Source organism: Hemicordylus capensis, chromosome 1 (genome assembly GCF_027244095.1).
Source record: "Hemicordylus capensis ecotype Gifberg chromosome 1, rHemCap1.1.pri, whole genome shotgun sequence".
Taxonomy (NCBI): Eukaryota; Metazoa; Chordata; class Lepidosauria; order Squamata; family Cordylidae; genus Hemicordylus; species Hemicordylus capensis.
Window position 1 is genome coordinate 404,731,059 of NC_069657.1, and position 17,620 is coordinate 404,748,678.

At 43.4% G+C, this 17,620-nt stretch overlaps 1 protein-coding gene across 3 annotated transcripts in view; it reads left to right on the forward strand.

Annotated features, from left to right (window-relative positions):
* The first annotated feature begins 13,035 nt into the window (after window positions 1-13,035).
* The window catches only part of TOGARAM2 (TOG array regulator of axonemal microtubules 2), a 124,329-nt gene continuing 119,744 nt past the window's right edge, over window positions 13,036-17,620 (forward strand). The window contains exon 1 of one of the 3 annotated variants that reach the window (XM_053306558.1): window positions 13,036-13,097. Coding sequence is in view for 1 of the 3 variants with exons in the window: in XM_053306532.1 (XP_053162507.1) it covers window positions 14,519-14,630 (112 nt within the window). In the remaining 2 variants the exon portion in view is untranslated. Of the gene's footprint in view, window positions 13,098-14,385; window positions 14,631-17,620 lie in introns of those variants that run through there. The other 2 variants (XM_053306586.1, XM_053306532.1) reach the window with 2 other exon arrangements.

Genomic DNA, 17,620 nt, shown 5'->3' on the forward strand with positions numbered 1-17,620 from the left:
CATCCTGTTTCACACAGTGGCCCACCAGATGCTGCTGGAAGCCGCAAGCAGGAGTTGAGGGCATGCCCTCTATCCTGCTCTTACTCCCCTGCAACTGGTACTCAGAGGCATCCTGCCTTTGAGGCTGGAGGTGGCCCACAGCCCTCGCACTAGAAGCTGTCAATAGACCTCCATGAAGTTATCGAAACCCTTCTTAAAGCCATCCAGGTTGTTGGCTGTCACCACATCTTGTGGCAGAGAATTTCGCAAGTGGATTAGGCGTTGTGTGAAAAAGTACTTCCATTTGCTGGTCCTAAATTTCCCGGCAATCAATTTCATGGGATGACCCTTGGTTCTAGTGTTATGTGAGAGAGAAGAATTTATCTCTATCCACATTTTCCACACCATGCATAACTTTATAGACCTCTATCATGTCTCCCCACAGTCATCTTTTTTTCTAAACTAAATAGCCCCAGGTTTATTTGTAGCCTTGCCTCATAAGCAAGGTGCTCTAGGCCCCTGACCGTCTTGGTTGCCCTCTTCTGTACCTTTTCCAGTTCTACATTGTTCTTTTTTAGATGTGGTGACCAGAATTTTACACAGTACTCCAGGTGTAGCCGCACCATCATTTTGTATAAGGGCATGATAATATTAGCAGTTTTATTTTCAATCCCCTTCCTAATGATCCCTAGCATGGAATTGACCTTTTTCACAGCTGCCACACATTGAATCAACACTTTCAACAAGCTGTCCACCATGACCCCATGACCCCGAGAGCCAGCGTGGTGTAGTGGTTAGAGTGCTGGACTAGGACCGGGGAGACCCGAGTTCAAATCCCCATTCAGCCATGATACTAGCTGGGTGACTCTGGGCCAGTCACTTCTCTCTCAGCCTAAGCTACTTCACAGGGTTGTTGTGAGGAGAAACTCAAGTATGTAGTACACCACTCTGGGCTCCTTGGAGGAAGAGCGGGATATAAATGTTAAAATAAAATAAAATAGATAGAGATCTCTCCTGGTCAGTCACTGACAGCTCAGATCCCATCAACATATACTTGAAGTTGGGGTTTTTCATCTCAATGAGCATCACTTTACACTTTCCAACACTGAACCACATTTGCCACTTTGTCACCCACTCCTCCAGTTTGGAGATATCCTTTTGGAGCTCTTCACCATCTGTTTTGGATTTCACCACCCGAAAGAGTTCGGTATCATCGGCAAATTTGGCCACCTCACTGCTTTCCTCTAATTCTACATTTATGAAAAAATTAAAAAGCACTGGTCTCAGGACAGATCCCTGGGGGACCCCACTTCTTACTTCCCTCCATTGTGAAAACTCTCCATTTATACCTACCCTCTGTTTCCTGTCTTTCAACCAGTTAGCAATCCACACATGTACTTGTCCCCTTATCCCATGACAGCTAAGTTTCCTCAGGAGTCTTTGATGAGGAACTTTGTCAAAAGCTTTTTGGAAGTCCAGATATACTATGTCAACTGGATCACCTTGATCCACACATTTGTTGACACTCTCAAAGAACTCCAAAATGTGTTTGAGGCAAGATTTACCTTTGCAGAAGCCATGCTGGTTCTCTCCCAGCGTGGCCTGTTCTATGTGCTTTACTATTTTATCCTTGAGGCTGCTTTCCATCAATTTGCCTGGAACTGACATTAAGCTAATCAGCCTGTAATTTCCTGGATCGCCCCTGGATCCCTTTTTAAAGACTGTTGTTACATTTGCTATTCTCCAGTCCTCCGGTACAGAGCCCGATTTCAGGGATAAGTTAAATATTTTAGCAAGGAGGTTGGCAATTTCACATTTGAGTTCTTTGAGGACTCTTGGATGGATGCCATCCGGCCCTGGTGATCTGCTAATTTTCAGTTTTTCCAGACAGTTTAGAACATCATCTCTTGTCATTTTTATCTGACTCCGTTCTTTAGTCTCCATCCCTAAAGAGCCTGGTTCAGGAACAGGTATATACTCAGTATCCTCTGCTGTGAAGACAGATGCAAAGAACTCATCTAGCTTCTCTGCAACTTCCATATCCACCTTAATAATCCCTTTCATTCCTTCATTATATAATGGTCCAATCGCCTTCCTGGCAGGTTTCCTGTATCTGATGTATTTAAAGAAGCTTTTGTTATTCCCCTTGATGCTTTTAGCTAAATGTTCCTCAAACTCTCTTTTTGCCTCCCTTATGCATTTCTTTTGCCAGAGTTTGTGTTCCTTTCTGACCTCCTCATTTGGGCAGACCTTCCAATTTGAAGACCTTTGCTCAGGCAATACGTGCAGCAAATATGCTATTTTCTGCCCCTATTTTCATCCGCAAGCTCACATCCACTGTAGTTTGGGGTTGAGAGGGCTAGTGTGTTCCCTTCATCCCTTGAATCAGAATTTGGAACCATCAGTTACCTGCTGTAGCATTTTTAGTGAGTTCTTTGTGGATAAAATCTCTTATATTTAGGCCCACTTAGATTCAGACCCCACAGTTACTACAGTATCTGATGCGGAGATGTCCAGTGACTCCTCTTATGTGGCTAGGCTGGATTAAATTCGGTTTGTGACTCCTGAGGTTGTCGACAAGCTGCTTGGAGTGGTGCAGCCTACCACCTGTTCTCTTGACCCTTGCTGCTTCCCAGCTCCAGACGGTCTTGGAGGAAACGGATTATCTAGACCCATTTCAAGCCTATGGGGTGGAGACTACTCTGATCGGCCCGATGGATGATCTCCATTGGGAATTGGCGAGTGTGACTCTTTTGGTCTCAGTGGCTTTCGATACTATCAACCATAGTATCCTTCTGGAATGTCTGAGAGGGTTGGGGGTGGGAGGCATTGCTTTGCAGTGGTTCTCCTCCTTCTTGGGCAGATTCCAGATAGTGTCCCTTTGAAACTGTTGCTCCTCAAAATCTGAACTTTCATATGGTGTCCCTCAGGACTCCACATTGTCTCTGATGTTTAATATCTACATGAAACCACTGGGAGAGATCATCAGGAGATTTGGTGCAGGGTATTGTCAGTATGCTGATGACGCCCAAATCTATTTCTCCATGTCAAAATCATTGAGAGAGGCATAACCTCCCTAAATGCCTGTCTGGAGGTGGTGATGGGCTGAATGAGGGATAACAAACTGAGACTGAATCCAGATAAGACAGAGGTACTTATTGTGCAAATTTGGAACTTGGGAGATGCTGGTTCTGGATTGCGGTCACACGTCCCCAGAAGGAACAGGTGCACAGTCTGGGGGTACTTCTGGATCCAAACCTCTCCTTGGTGTCCAGGTTGAGGCTGTAGCCAGAGGTGCTTTTTATCAGCTTTGGCTGATCAGCCAGTTGATTCTGTTTCTTGAGATAAACTACCTCAGAACAGGGATATGTCTGCTGGTAACTTCCAGATGTGACTACTGCAATGCACACTCTGTGGGGCTACCTTTGTATATAGTCCAGAAACTGCATTTGATACAGAATGCAGCAACCAAGTTGGTCTCTGGGTCATCTAGGAAAGACCATATTACTCCTTTATTGAAAGAGCTACACTGGCTGCTGATAAGTTTCCGGGCAAAATACAAAGGTGCTAGTTATAAATTATAAAACCCTTAAAAGCTTAGGCCCTGGGCATTTAAGCGAATATCGTCTTTGCCATGAGGCCCACTGAGAGCATCTGAAGAGGTTCATCTGCAGTTGTCACCAGGTCGTCTGGTGGCTACTGAGGGACAGGTCTTCTCTCTTGCTGCCCCGAGGGTTTGGAATGTACTTCCTACTGAAATAAGAGCCTCCCCATCTCTGAAAACTTTTAAAAAGAGTTTTAAAGTCAAGGCATATTTGTTCACCCAGGCTTTTAATTAGATTGATAGTTTTTAACAGTTTTTACAGTTCTAACACTGCATTAAATTTTAAGCTGTTTTAATGTTTTACTGTGTTAATTTTATTTTAATTTGTATTGTTTTTATTGTAAACTGCCCAGAGATGTATGTTTTGGGTGGTGTATAAATCTGTTAAAATAAATAAAATAGCATGTCTAGGTTTGCAAGTAATCTGGAGGTTTTTGTATAGAATTAGTTGTAGAGATGGAATGCTCAGATCCTGCCACCGAAGTATAAGGATTATATTCCAAGAGATGCAAATATCTATAGTGTACTTGTATTACCAGCTGCTGAGGAATATTGTGAAGTTGCTTCCTGTTTCAAAAGGGTGTTAGGTCTCTCCCTCTTAGTATATCATTAATGTACCTAATGGTGCAGCGGGGAAGCAACCTGCCTAGAGAGCAGGAGGCTGTTGGTTCGAATCCCCACTGGTGTGTTTCCCGGAATATGGGAAACTCCTATATCGGGCAGCAGTGATATAAGAAGATGCTGAAAGACATCATCTCATACTGCACAGAAGGAGGCAATGGTAAACCCCTTCTGTATTCTACCAAAAAACCCACAGGGCTCTGTGGGCGCCAGGAGTCGACACCGACTCGACGGCCTAACCTTTCCTTTCCATGTCGGTACACTTGTGTCAGCTAGTTTACTTTCTCCACTCTCATTTCCATGTGGCTTAAAAGGCATGTGAGGGAGCCCTGTAGGAATGCCAGAAAGAGAATGATTTGGCAGCTGCTGACTGCTGCCATTTCTAATTCTATCCCCTATTCTGTTACCCCTGAAATTGTTCTGCTCTGGTATTAATACATCCCCCGCCCCGGCCAGTATGAAAGGGAGAATCAGGGAGAGTGGAGATGATCTTGAAGCCAGGTGCAGCTGCCTCAGATGAGATGGGGCGGAGTGTTGGCATTTGTACAAATAAAAGAAGAGGTAAAGGGGTGGAGCAGGGACCCTGACAAAAGGGTGTGCAAAAAAAGGGGAACTACTATGATTCGGAAAAGGGAACGCTTGAGTAAAGGTGGGGCAGTGGAAAAAATATTCCTTGCACCCCACCAAAGTCTATGGAAACTGATGTATGAAAACCAGTTTTGCCTTCAGTGTTTGTTCATCTCGGTCAAGAGAGGGAAGCTTTGATCATGGAATTTTCGAGTTGAAAGTCTTCTAGTCCACCCCCTCCCCGTCCCAGCCCCGGTCACTACAGGAATCTGCTACAGCGTCTCTGACAGATGGCCGGTCTAGTCTCTCGTTGAAAACCTTCAGAGAAGGAAAGCCCACCACTGCAAGAGGCAAATTGTTCCACTGTCAAACCGTTCTTACAGTTAGGGAAGTTGTAATGTCTAGCTTGAATCTGCCTCCTTTTTCATTTCAATCCATTGGTTCTAGTTCTTGAGTCCAGGAGCAATAGAGTACTAGTCCACACCTTTGTGACAGTCCTTTGTATATAGACACCTTCAAAGTATCCAATCTCCATTTAGTCGACTTTTCCCCAGGCTGAACATACTCAGCTTCTTTAACTTGCTCATAGGATTTATTCTTCCAGTCCTCTTGCCATATTTACCCTCCTCTGAGCCACTTTAGACTTATCAGTGTCCTTAAATTGCAGTGCCCAGAACTGAACACAGTATTCCAGATCAGGTCTTGCCAGCACAAAATAGAGTGAGACTCTTACGTAATGTGATCTGGACGTTATGCCTCTGTTAATGCACCCAAGAGTACATCAGCTTTTTAAGCAACCCTATAGCCCTGCTGGCTCATACTGAACCTGTGGGACATTTGTGATCATAGTGACATTCACTATTGGCAAGACATTCTTAAATACTCTTCAGGCATCTGCTGAAGTAGGCTGTATTCCATAAAAGGCTTAAGGGAAAGGAAAGGTTGTGCGGCTGAGTCGGTGTCAACTTCTGGCGACCACAGCAGGGGCGTAACTATAATAGGGCAAGGGGAGACAGTTGTCTGGGGGCCCACTGCCTTGGGGCCCCCCCAGAGGCAAGTCACATGACTGACTCCCCCAGCCGTGCACCTGCCCGGGCTTCCTTCAGTTGTATTCATCCTCCGAAATGGATGTGAGTGTTGAGCTACCAGAACAGCATGTCTTTCTCTAGGACCATTAAATGACTTGCATCGTCCACAATTTACAAAACCTTTTAAAACATAATTTAGGATGATGTTCTATTGTGGCACATAGGTTATATTTTACCATGCTTTTTGTTACCACTATTCAGCCTCATTTAAGACTTCATGAGCTGAGCTTCAGTGAGTGGGGGTGGGGGCATTTTAAAATCTTGTCTCTGGGCCCACTCCAACCTTGCTACGCCCCTGGACCACAGAGCCATGTGGTTTTCTTGGTAGAATACAGGAGTTGCTTTACCACTGCCTCCTCCCGTGATATATCTTCCTATATCGCAGCTGCCCGATATAGAAGTTTCCCATATTCTGGGAAACACACCAGCAGGGATTCGAAGCAACAGCCTCCTGCTCTCTAGGCAGGTTACTTCCCCACTGTGCCATTAGGTGGCTTACAAAACAATAAATCTCAATTTCTCAGGTGCCACAAAAATGTGTGTGTTCTCAGTTATCAGAACATTTAGCATTTAAATATAGTTTTCTATTTGTTCATACTTGGAGTAAAGGTAAAGTGTGCCGTCGAGTCGGTGTTGACTCCTGGTGACCACAGTGCCCTGTGGTTGTCTTTGGTAGAATACAGGAGGGGTTTACCAGTGCCATCAATACGAGATGAAGTCTTTCAGCATCTTCCTACTGTATCGCTGCTGCCGGATATAGGTGTTTCCCATAGTCTGGGAAACATAGGCTGGGAAACATACCAGCCGAGATTCAAACCGGCAACCTCTGGGTTGCTAGTCAAGTCATTTCTTTATAAAGTTCTGTATCACTGTTTGATAGTCATCTTAGTGTTTCAGAGCTGCAGACACCCGAATTTATCCCCAACAAGGGTCTATAGAAGCAGAATTTGGTGTACAAGAGCCTATATTGTATTAGAAATCAATACCAAAGATGGCCATTGGGTGTCAGATTTGTGACACAGAATAATAGGAAGTTGCTTGGCAAAAGTCATGTTGAGGTACAATAGTATACTTAGCAAGAAACCTGGTGTTTCAAACATTGTATTAATGCACTGCTCTTCATTAATTCCAGTTCCTGCAAAGTCTGATTGTAAAAGGTTATTAAAGGAGCACAAGAGTGCCCTTTTGTTAAGGCAGGGCTTCTTAACCTTGGGTCCCCAGATATTGTTGGACTACAACTCCCATCATCCCCAGCCACAAAGGCCATGACTGGGGATGATGGAAGTTGTAGTCCAACATCTGGGGATCCCAGGTTAAGAAACCCTGAGTTAAGGCAAGGAGCACGAAAAAAGCTGCCTTTATAAGCCTCAAATCTATTGCTTCATAAATATGACAACTGTTGTGCTAGTAACTTGAAACTTGGTGTGTGTTAGGGCTGCTCAACTTCGGCCTTCCTGCCAATGTTGGACTACAATTCCCACAATCCCTGGCTATTGGTCACTGTGGCTAGGGATTATGGGAGTTGTAGTCCAAAAACAGCTGGGGGAGCTAAGTTGAGCAGGCCTGGTTGTGTGTGATCTACTTGATGAGGTCTACCAATGTGCTGAATTCTAAGGAAATCTGATAAAAATCTCTACAGCTACAGCAAGTTAAAAAGTGCTGAAAATTGACTCCCTCTTGACCAAACTGTATTCAAGTGTATCATCTCTATCTTCCAAATTTTGGTGAAAATGACTGATATGCTTGGCCAGGCTTGTCTAGGAAGAGTGCCTTTTAGTGGTTTGGTGAAGTTTTGAGCAGCAGTTCAGAAGTTATTAATGTTTTCCTGCCCCATCAAAGCCTATGGCCTTTAATGGGTAATAAGTGCTGGTAAAAGTATAGTGTGTGTGTCTGGTTTGACAGTGAAACTAGAACGCTGCTTAGTTGAGGCAGCCCACTAGTGGATCCTATTGCAAGCCCCCCATGCCTATTTTGGTGATGGAAGGGGAGACATGGACAGTTGGGGAAAGCCAGGTGGGTTGTTAGCACTATCGTGGGGTGGGGAAACAGTGAAGGCTTGGGGGTGTATGGGATTATTTTGAAAATTCAAACACAGAGAAACACACACATAGAAAAGTGAACAGGCAGCGCTCGTGCACACCAACGGCTGCACAAACATGTAGTTCAAACACAAGCACACAACATGAAAATGCATAACACAAAAATGTGTAACAAATGCACACAACACAATGCACAACACCTAAACACAACAGAAAAGCACAGGTGCACAAATGGAGATAGATGCAACCCAGGCATGCAGATGCAAATAGATGCAACACAAGCACACAAATGCAGACATGCACAAACAGACCCTGACTGGTTAATATTAGTGTTATGTTGGATAAGAAATTCAAAATCTGAGCACCCTTATTCAAAGATTTATTTCACAGAAGTGCTTCAGATAGCAGAGTGATAGCTGACTTGCCAGTACATTGTTTATAAAAGAAAGTTGTGGGTGATATCCTAAGAAAATTAATCCCTGAACTACAAGACTAAACATTCTCAGCCAACTCTCCAACACAGCAGTTTAGCTCAAGTTAGTGAAGGCAAAGTTGTCTTTTTTACTCCCCCCCTCACAAGATGCTTTGGTACATCACCAGTAAGAATGAATTCCAGTGCTGTGGGGGTAACCTTTCAGTATGTGAGCTGCCACAGCTTCTACCTTTATGACCTCCACACAGTACATATTTACTGAAGATGAATAAATGTGAATAAATGTTGGATAGTACAACTCAAGTTTTTTTGTAGTGGGACACACTTCTAAACTTGCTTTTCCTTTTGAGTTCCTCCCACTCCCCACTTTGTGTGAAGAGATCCACCATGCTTTCTGCTCAATGAAAGGATTTGTGGATTGATATCCTTATGCAGGTGTTTCCAACCTTGGTTCCTCAGATGTGGAACTACAACTCCCCCCAGCCACAATGGCCAAAAGCTATTCGATTAGCTCTGCCCAGAATATCAGAGGAATGAGGATTTCATTCGACCTTTACTTGTCATCCAAATTTGCTTGCTTTGGGGTTTTTAAAATGATCTTTGTCTCTGAAAATATTGAATGCTTGCAGAAGAGATAAAATAGATTTCAAAAGATGCCTCTTTGCCCAGTTATCAGGAGTTAAAGTATGACATTCCAACAAAGATCAGGAATAGCTTATTGTAGTCACTTCAACCTTTTCATTCCCAGGAGTTATTCTTAACCCAAACATTTATTTTAATACATGTTTGTCTTCTTCATCATGAACCTCATCGTTCATTGGGATCATCAGGAGAAGTCTGTCTGCAGTTGCCATCAGCTTATCTGGTGGCTACTTGGGGATGGGTCTTCTCTGCTGCTGCCCGAAGCTTTGGAATGCACTCCCTGCTGAAATAAGAGCCTCCCCATCTCTGACAACTTTTTACAAGTTTTTAAATTTGTCCACCCAGGCTTTTAATTAAATATTCTTTTTTTCCCCATGTTTAAATTTTTATTGATTTTAACAGTATCTTAACATTCAGATCACATTAAACAAATATTGACTTCCCGCTTACACCTTCTCATGAATCACCAACTATAGAATTAACCCTTGCTATAATAGTAATTCAAAACATATATCTTAAACCTTACAAACTCGATTTTGATTTACCCAACTTGCTATTATTACTAAATTTCAAACCCTGTTGTAAAATCAATATTAGGAAAATAGTTCTTTAAGCATAATAAAAATGGTTTCCAATCTTCTTTAAAACATTCCAAATTTTGATCTCTTATCAGTGCTGTGAGTTTTGCCATCTCCGCGTATTCCAAAATTTTTATCAGCCAATCTTCTTTTGAAGGCAGTTCATTACTCTTCCATTTCTGCGCATATATTATTCTGGCCGCCGTAGTAGCGTACATAAAGAATGTTAAATTGGTTGCAGAAAACACTCCTTGCATTATTCCCAGCAGGAAGGATTCTGGCTTCTTAGGAAATGTCAGATATTCTTTTAATAGTTTTAACATTGTTTTAAAATTTTAAATTGTTGTAATGTGTTAACTTTTTCTGTTGTCATTTATTTTGCTTTGTTGTCAACTGCCCAGAGATGTAAGTTCTGGGTGGTATAAAAATGCTAAATAAATAAATATAATAAATATATCTCATCTTTCTTGCATTGTGGAGCCCAATGGTGCTGTACATTGAAATCCCAAGTGGTCATCCCCCAGGCACTGACTAGACTTATACCTGTTTAGCTTCAGCAAGGTGACTGCTTCTCCAGGGCGCATCAGCTGCCACGATGGGCCCACTTTTCATGATATACTGTATGTGGATGGTGATGGTACTACTAGTGTGTCCCACCTTGGATTATGTTACAGTCTTGTTGTGGGCTCCAACTCACCAGGTGAAAACCAATGGCACAGCAAGTGCACTGGACATCCTTGGTTCAAGTCTCAGCTCAGCCATGAGTCTGGTAGCCGTGAGCTTCAGACAGATCTCTCTCCCTCCCTCAGTTCTTCTCACCCCAGTTACAATGGATATAATAATACTAGCCCACTTTACAGGATTCTTGTAATGATTGCTGAGATCATCTAAGTAGAATGGTTTGAGCATATAGGAAAGATCTCCATATAAATAATAACCATTAGCAATATACAGAAAACATAAAACCAGAAGCCTAAATTCTATTCCATAAGAATAACAAAAGGGGTCTTATTAATTTGGTATAATGTTTCTCTTCACTGTTATTTTATTTTTTGGCAACTCAGTTGCTGTCAAAAGTGCAGTCCTCCTCATTATGTGAACAGCTATTGTGTCCTTTCAGTGGCTTGTTTCTTACCTGCTCTAATGGTGCCAAAGTTTTGTTTTTCCTCCAGACCAAACTTGTCAGACAAACAAAGAAAAAAAGCTACCCACTTGTTCGGTAACAAGTTTTGACTTCTTTCTCTCCCCCACCTCCCTGTCTCTGAACTGACATGGTATGTTATGCAACTGCTGAATTCCCAGAGCTGCTCTTCACTACAGTAATATAAACAAGACTCCTGGGGTGTGCATAGCTGCTGGACCTCATGGGAGTGGAGCTGGTGCCGTGGAAGCTGTGGTCAGACATGGAAACTTTCCTCAGGTCTCCTGAGCTCAGGTCACCTTAACCCCACTCCCATGGTTAAGCAGCCTGAAAGTCTTTTCTACACTAATCATTTTAGGAACAACAGTGTTATCTTTTTAATAAGGAAAACCTGCTTCCTTCAGCAGAAGGCACAGAATTCTGCACTCAGAACATCCCAGATAAATCGATGCAAATCAGACACACGTGTGTGTGTGTGTGTGTGTGTGTGTGTGTGTGTGTGTGTGTGTGTGAAACACACACTTTGCAACTGGAAGTTGGGCTTTTGTGGAGGGTGAGGTTTGTCAGAAACTGGTTAAGGATGTTGTGGAAGTTAATGTGACTGGAGCAGGTAGCCAAGGACTGATGATGAAGAGGATGAATAATCCACCTTTGAAGAATATTTTATACAGAAGTGTGCACACTCGCACAGGAACATAGGAAGCTGCTTTCTACCGAGTCAGACCATTGGTCCATCTAGCTCAGTAGTCTAGTGCAGAGTACGGGCAGCTATTTCTCCAGGGTTACAGGCAGGAGTCTCTCTCAGCCCTATGTTGGAGATGCCAGGGAGGGAACTTCCCAGAGTGGCCCCATCTTCTAAAAGGAATAGCTTACACTGCTCACATGTAGTCTTCCATTCAAAATGCAAACCAAGGTAGACCCTGCTTAGCTAAGGGGACAATGCATGCTTGCTACCACAAGACACCCCCCTCATTCCCCCTCCACTAGCACTCCACTAACCCCATTTCTCTGACTGTGAGACACCACAGTGCTGCTCCGTGCCACAGCAACTCATGAGGATACCCCCGACCAGGAGGCTCCAACAAGCCTCCTGGCTTTGGATTCTGCCCAGAATGCCCCGCACACTTGCGTGGGGTGTTCTGGGACTTCTGGGTGCCAGGCGGCCCATGATCCCCACCGCCCTTACCGGCTCCGTGATGGAGCCGTGAGCCATGTGGGCGGCCGATCTGGCCACCCCAGGGATGGCTCCCTGCTCATGTGCTGGGAGAGTGGGCTAAGCCTAATGTATGTAACTCAACTGCCTTTTTTAAAGTTGTAAGAGATGGGGAGGCTCTTATTTCAGCAGGAAGCGTGTTCCAAAGCCTCAGGGCTGGAATGGAGAAGGCCCGTCCCCAAGTAGTCACCAGGCGAGCCAGTGATAATTGCAGACGAACCTCTCCTGATGATCTCAATGGGCAGTGTGGTTCATAGCGAAGAAAGCATTATCTTAAATACCCCAGGCCCAAGCTGTTTAGGGCTATATAGGTTATAACCAAGACCTTGTATTTTACCTGGAAACATATCGGCAACCAGTGTAGATCTTTTAAGATAGGAGTGATATTGTCTCTCCAAGGTGACCAAGAGACCAACCCAACTGCAATTTCTGGACTACGTATAAAGGCAGCCCCACATAGAGCACATTGCAGTAGTCAAATCTGGATTCCTAGATGTTATCCACACCTTTCTCACCTCATAGGTGACGTTTTCCCCTCTCTGAAGTCTGGTTTGAATGTCTTTTGCTGCAAGCAAGCAATTTAGGCAACTGATTTGTACATAGGCTGCCCAATTCATTTACTGGTGACAAAATAACCCAGTATGCTAGCACTTCAGATTAGAAGGGATGGTTCTTTCTTTCTTTCTTTCTTTCTTTCTTTCTTTCTTTCTTTCTTTCTTTCTTTCTTTCTTTCTTTCTTTCCCTTTTTAGTGTCTCTGTGCATTGAGAAGTCACACACCACTCAGCCCTTCACTAGTGTGTGCATGTTAAGATTGCTTGGTTTTAATCTCTGCCTCTGGCTTTAGCAATTCTTTTATTAGCTGGGTTTCATCCAAAGACTTGTAGTGGCTTTCTGAAGTGTGGGCAATAAAGCTTTCTCAAGCCTATCGGTGCTCAATGTCACACTTTGAGATGAACAGGTCTGTGTGTATAATCATTGCATTTGCTCTTACCTAGTAAACCCACTCTTTATATTCTGTTACTGACCGATGGGGGCAATAAGAAATGATTTATAACCATGGCAACCGTTGCTGTGAGAAACTGGGATCAACAAGAATCTCTTTCATGCCCACATCAATGAGTTGGGGGAGTGATGAGCCTCACACTTCCAGCTGGACAAGACCACTTGTGCCACTTTCCCATTTTGACTGAGGTAAGTTCAACTGAAATGAAACAGCCAAAAATATCTTGCTTGGGGGAACACTTAACTGTTTTCTGGAATGGAGTTACTTATGCCCAGGAAGCTGTTCCACCCCCTTCCCTTCCCTTAGACCCTCTTTTCCTTAACCTGTGCCAGCACTACAAGTGAATGGGGTGTCTGTTCACACAGAATTACTGGAGCTGATGAGCTGAAAGAAGAAGAGTGTGAAATGCTTGAATTCAGAGCATTCCATAATGCAGAGTGGCTTTAGAGAGATTGTTCCCTTGAGTGATGCTTGCTTCATGTTACTTCTTCATTCTGTTGCCTTCAAGCATAAGATAAGATTGGGATAATTCAAAATTAAAAAACAAAACAACCTCGTGTGGATCTCTGCTGATCACCCTTCATGTAGATTTTTAAAAGGGTAGTGCAGAGTGAGCCAAATAAACACTGAAGAGAGCCTGTATATCTCTCTGTATATCCTGTGTGGAAGGGTAATGGGAAGAAGCTATAAAGAAGAAACTTCCTATTAAAAAAAAGAGCGGATTAGGGTAGGCAACCTTTGGCATTCCAGCTGCTGTAGAACTACAACTCCCATCATCCCCTGCTGCAATTTATGCTGAAAGGCTTTGAGCAAAACTGGGAAAATATGGAGCCTAATGTTCTCCTGCATTCCCCAAACAAAATGTTTTGTTTCAGTTTGGATGTAGAGATGGCAATATTAGTGAAGGGAATTCATTTTTGGTGAATACTAGTATTACCACTAGTTGGCATTCTTATTGTTTGTTTTTTTAAACAAAGGCGTCCATTATTAAAATTGCTCAGTGTGTGAGAACTTAATCCAGTGGTTTAGTAGGTTGCTTATAACAATTTAGAGCAATTTACTCCTACTGGAGTAGATTATTATAAATGAAGTAGAAGATTACTGTGCATAAACTTAAATTTAAAAGAAACAGAATGCAAGTCTGAATAAGGCAAAGAGAATTCAGTGCTTTAAATTCTTACTTATATTTTACTTACTTATATGTTCTATTTATAGTTTTACTACTTGGCTGTAGTGAAATAGCAGGGATTCTTTGTGAAACAGTATCATATGCCAGTCAGACCTTTTGTTGGTAAGGAAGGCATTCTGGAACTGTGTGTCAAGTGGGAAGAAGTGAAAGGGTTATTTTTTCCAGTTTATCAGCTGACTCCCAATGAATGCACTCTGTGAACGCTTGAGTGAGCACTTACAGAGTAAGGCTTGGTGCAAATGTCCTGCTGTGTTTATTAATGGGGTTTCCCTAGAATAGCAGCCAGGTGATGGTAACGAAGTTCTGCTGCCCCAAAGCCAGACTATGTCATCAGAGTACATTGCACACATAATGCTTTTCTAGTTAGCGTCTTCTTTGAGCCATGCCCCATCTTGCTGCCGCAACCCGCCCTTTTTTGGCATGCCGGTTACTTGCAGCTTTCATGAAACAGCTAGAAAGTTGCTGGGGTGGGAACTGACTGTCCTGCTTTCTGGTCTGGGGGCAGACCTGCAAGAGAGAAGCCTACAAAGTAGTGAGTATTCATCCTAAAAAAAAAAAAAAGATGAAAGGACCAAGTTCTCCAACCCTCAAGACCAGATTTTTTGGGGGGTGGGGCAGGAAGGTCCAGGAGACTGGGGAAGGAAGCGGGCGGGTCGGTGGTGAACATTGTACCCCTCTCTGACACAAGTGCTAGATACTAACATGAGCAGAAGCTGGCTGGCTGGCCTTTGTAGTCTCTAAGATGCTACAAGACTTTGTTGGCTTTGCTCCTTAAGACTAACATGGCTACCCCTCTGGAAGGAGCCCTGTTGTTGGTTGTGAGTGAAAACAGTGGATTCCAGCTCAGGCTTTCCAGTCTGTTCCAGTGACTGAATGTGCACATTCCAATCTCACCACTGGCTCCTGTCCAGTCTGTCTTGGGGCTACCCTAGGCAAATAATGGTTACATTGCAGAATTTCAGTCTGATTTCTCTATACGGGATAAATGAAAACTCGGAATATTTTGGCAAACTTGGGGTGGTAATGGGGAAGGAAGGCCAAGGAGTTATAAGTGATCACTGATAGCTGGAGGTCCTATACAATGTCCTTTTTTAATTTCCAAACTTTTAAGAAACATTATCCACATATTTGCAAAATTTCCCTTAGAAACCTTTTGTCTTAAAACATGAATATAACTGACATTCTCAGTAGCACAACTGGGTTGTGGGTGGGAATTAAAATAATCTTGTTAGATAACCTTCCTGGGTATGCCTGACCTAGGGTTGCCATGCCCCCTGGAATTCTGGGTATCACCTCGATTTTAAGCATCTCACATGGATTCGCCGGGATTTCAGCTTTCATCTTTTAAAAAAATGCTAAGCTCTAGCCCTTGTAGAATGGAGTTATGGAGCAAAACATGCAGTCACTATTCTGTTCAACCACTGGACTTGGATTAAGAGAGGAAGAGCACAGGTTGCTAGCTGGGAGAGTTTCACTCTCACAAGTACAGTAATCCCCTGAGGAATGTTGCCTTGTTTGTTATTAGCAGGGGATCTCTCTATTGGGCAGTTGAGAGGATAGCTTGCTTTTGATTTTAATCACTACTTGCCTACCAGGCTGTGTATTGTAATGTTTAAGGACTTCCGTGGCTTTACATTCAATGCATGCCTACTTAGAAGTAAGCACCGTTGGTTTCAATCAGATCTTCTCTCAAATAAGTGTGTACAGAATTGCAGCCTTAATTAAAAAGCTGTGCATTTTTTGTGCTATTGCTGCTGTCAATATGTAAAGGAAAATGGTCAGGCAAAGATATCTTCCCCAGTTATTGTTGGTAGATATCCAGAGCAAATACAAGTCAACTGGAAAGTACAGCTGCTAATTTGCACATGCAAATTATTTGCAAGCCATTTTACAAAATATGCAAATTAGGCACCTGGATTTGGAGAGCCAGAATACGGCCTAGCTAACATATTTACCCAAATACAAGACGACTCTGAATTCAAGACAACACCCTTAAAAAATAGAGGTCAAAATACAGATTATACCTAGATTTAACCAAAAGGAAAAGGACTCCGAATTTAAGATGACCGCAGTTCCTAACATCAAAGTACTTGGGGGGCGGGGAATAAACATTGGGGCTATTCACATGTACAAGCAAAACCTGACTAAGGAAGCCCAGCCAGGTTTTGCCTTTGCGTGTGAACTGTGGGAGCAGCATGGCTCGCCACGGCAAACCTGCTCAGTGAGCCCGCCGCTTAGCTTGGATTTGGGGCGCGAAGGAGCCCTTAAACCAGGCTTAGTGCTCATGTGTCAGGGCCGCACAGCTCCTCATGGCACCTACTTGTGAGCAGCCTTCCGGCCAGTGCCGAGAGGATCCCTAGAATGCACCATGCTCCCACGCGGTGCGTTATAGGAGTTCTGGGGGCTGGGGATGTGTCCCAGCCCCTGACCCTCCATGCTGCTGGCAGTAGCCAGCAATCGTCTGGGTGGGTGTCAAGATTGCCCGCCCAGGAAGGAGCCCTTGATCATCTGCTGGGGAGGTAGGCATTTTAAGGCTGATCGTGAGAAAGGGCTCACTCCTAGTCTTGGATGCAGGTAAATACAGGATGTTATGTTCTTTTTATGCCAGGCCCAAGACAGGCTGGAGTAGGAGGAATAATTTTGCAAGCTGGGGCTCCCTTAATGCAAGGGCTGTTAAAGCACATGAAGGGGGAGTGTCTCATACATGTGTGGCGTGTCCTGTTTCCTGGCTGCTATAAGATCCATCTTATTTATTTATTATTTCTCTATGTAAACTGCCCTGAGCCATTTTTGGAAGGGTGGTATAGAAATCGAATTATTATTATTATTTATTATTAATTACTGCAGACTGGTTGTGAACCTTCACCTAACTCAGCATTCTGTCCCACCTGTGCCTTAGCTTGTTCTGTGCTGGTGTCCTGGCTACTATTAGGCAGAGTTCATGTCCTGGGTTTGGAGGGAGAGAGGCAAAATGTTCAGGGTATTTTCAGTTTATACATACAATCATATGATTTCAGAGGGCTTCACTTCAGCATGTCTAATTCATCAGGTTGTGGCTTGTATCTATGCCAGATCTCAGCTCTGAAGAAGCACCTTGACAACTTGATATTATACTCTTGTCATTCGGGCCCAAGCATCTGTCTCTGATATAAGTACGAAATAGAGCTAATGCAGCTAACAAAATACAGATCCTTGTGGTGCACTGCTTATCATCACACAACAACACAATGTCACAGCATGTGTTCATTCCAGGCTTTCAGTACTGAACCATTTCTGCTCAGAAAGAGGCAGCTGATGGCTTTAAACGATGAAGTGCAACCCTCCAACAACAAGAAGAAGACACAAAAGAGGTGAAATAATCCATCTGCAGCTCCACACACCACGTCTCATTCAACTGAATGAACTCTCCAGATGGAGCATGTTTTCATTCCTCAGTGTTATAAATATTTGTGAAACTGATGGTAAATCTTAACCAGCTGCAGTTACTTGGCCAATAACTTTAAGCTCTATCTTGCTGGATCC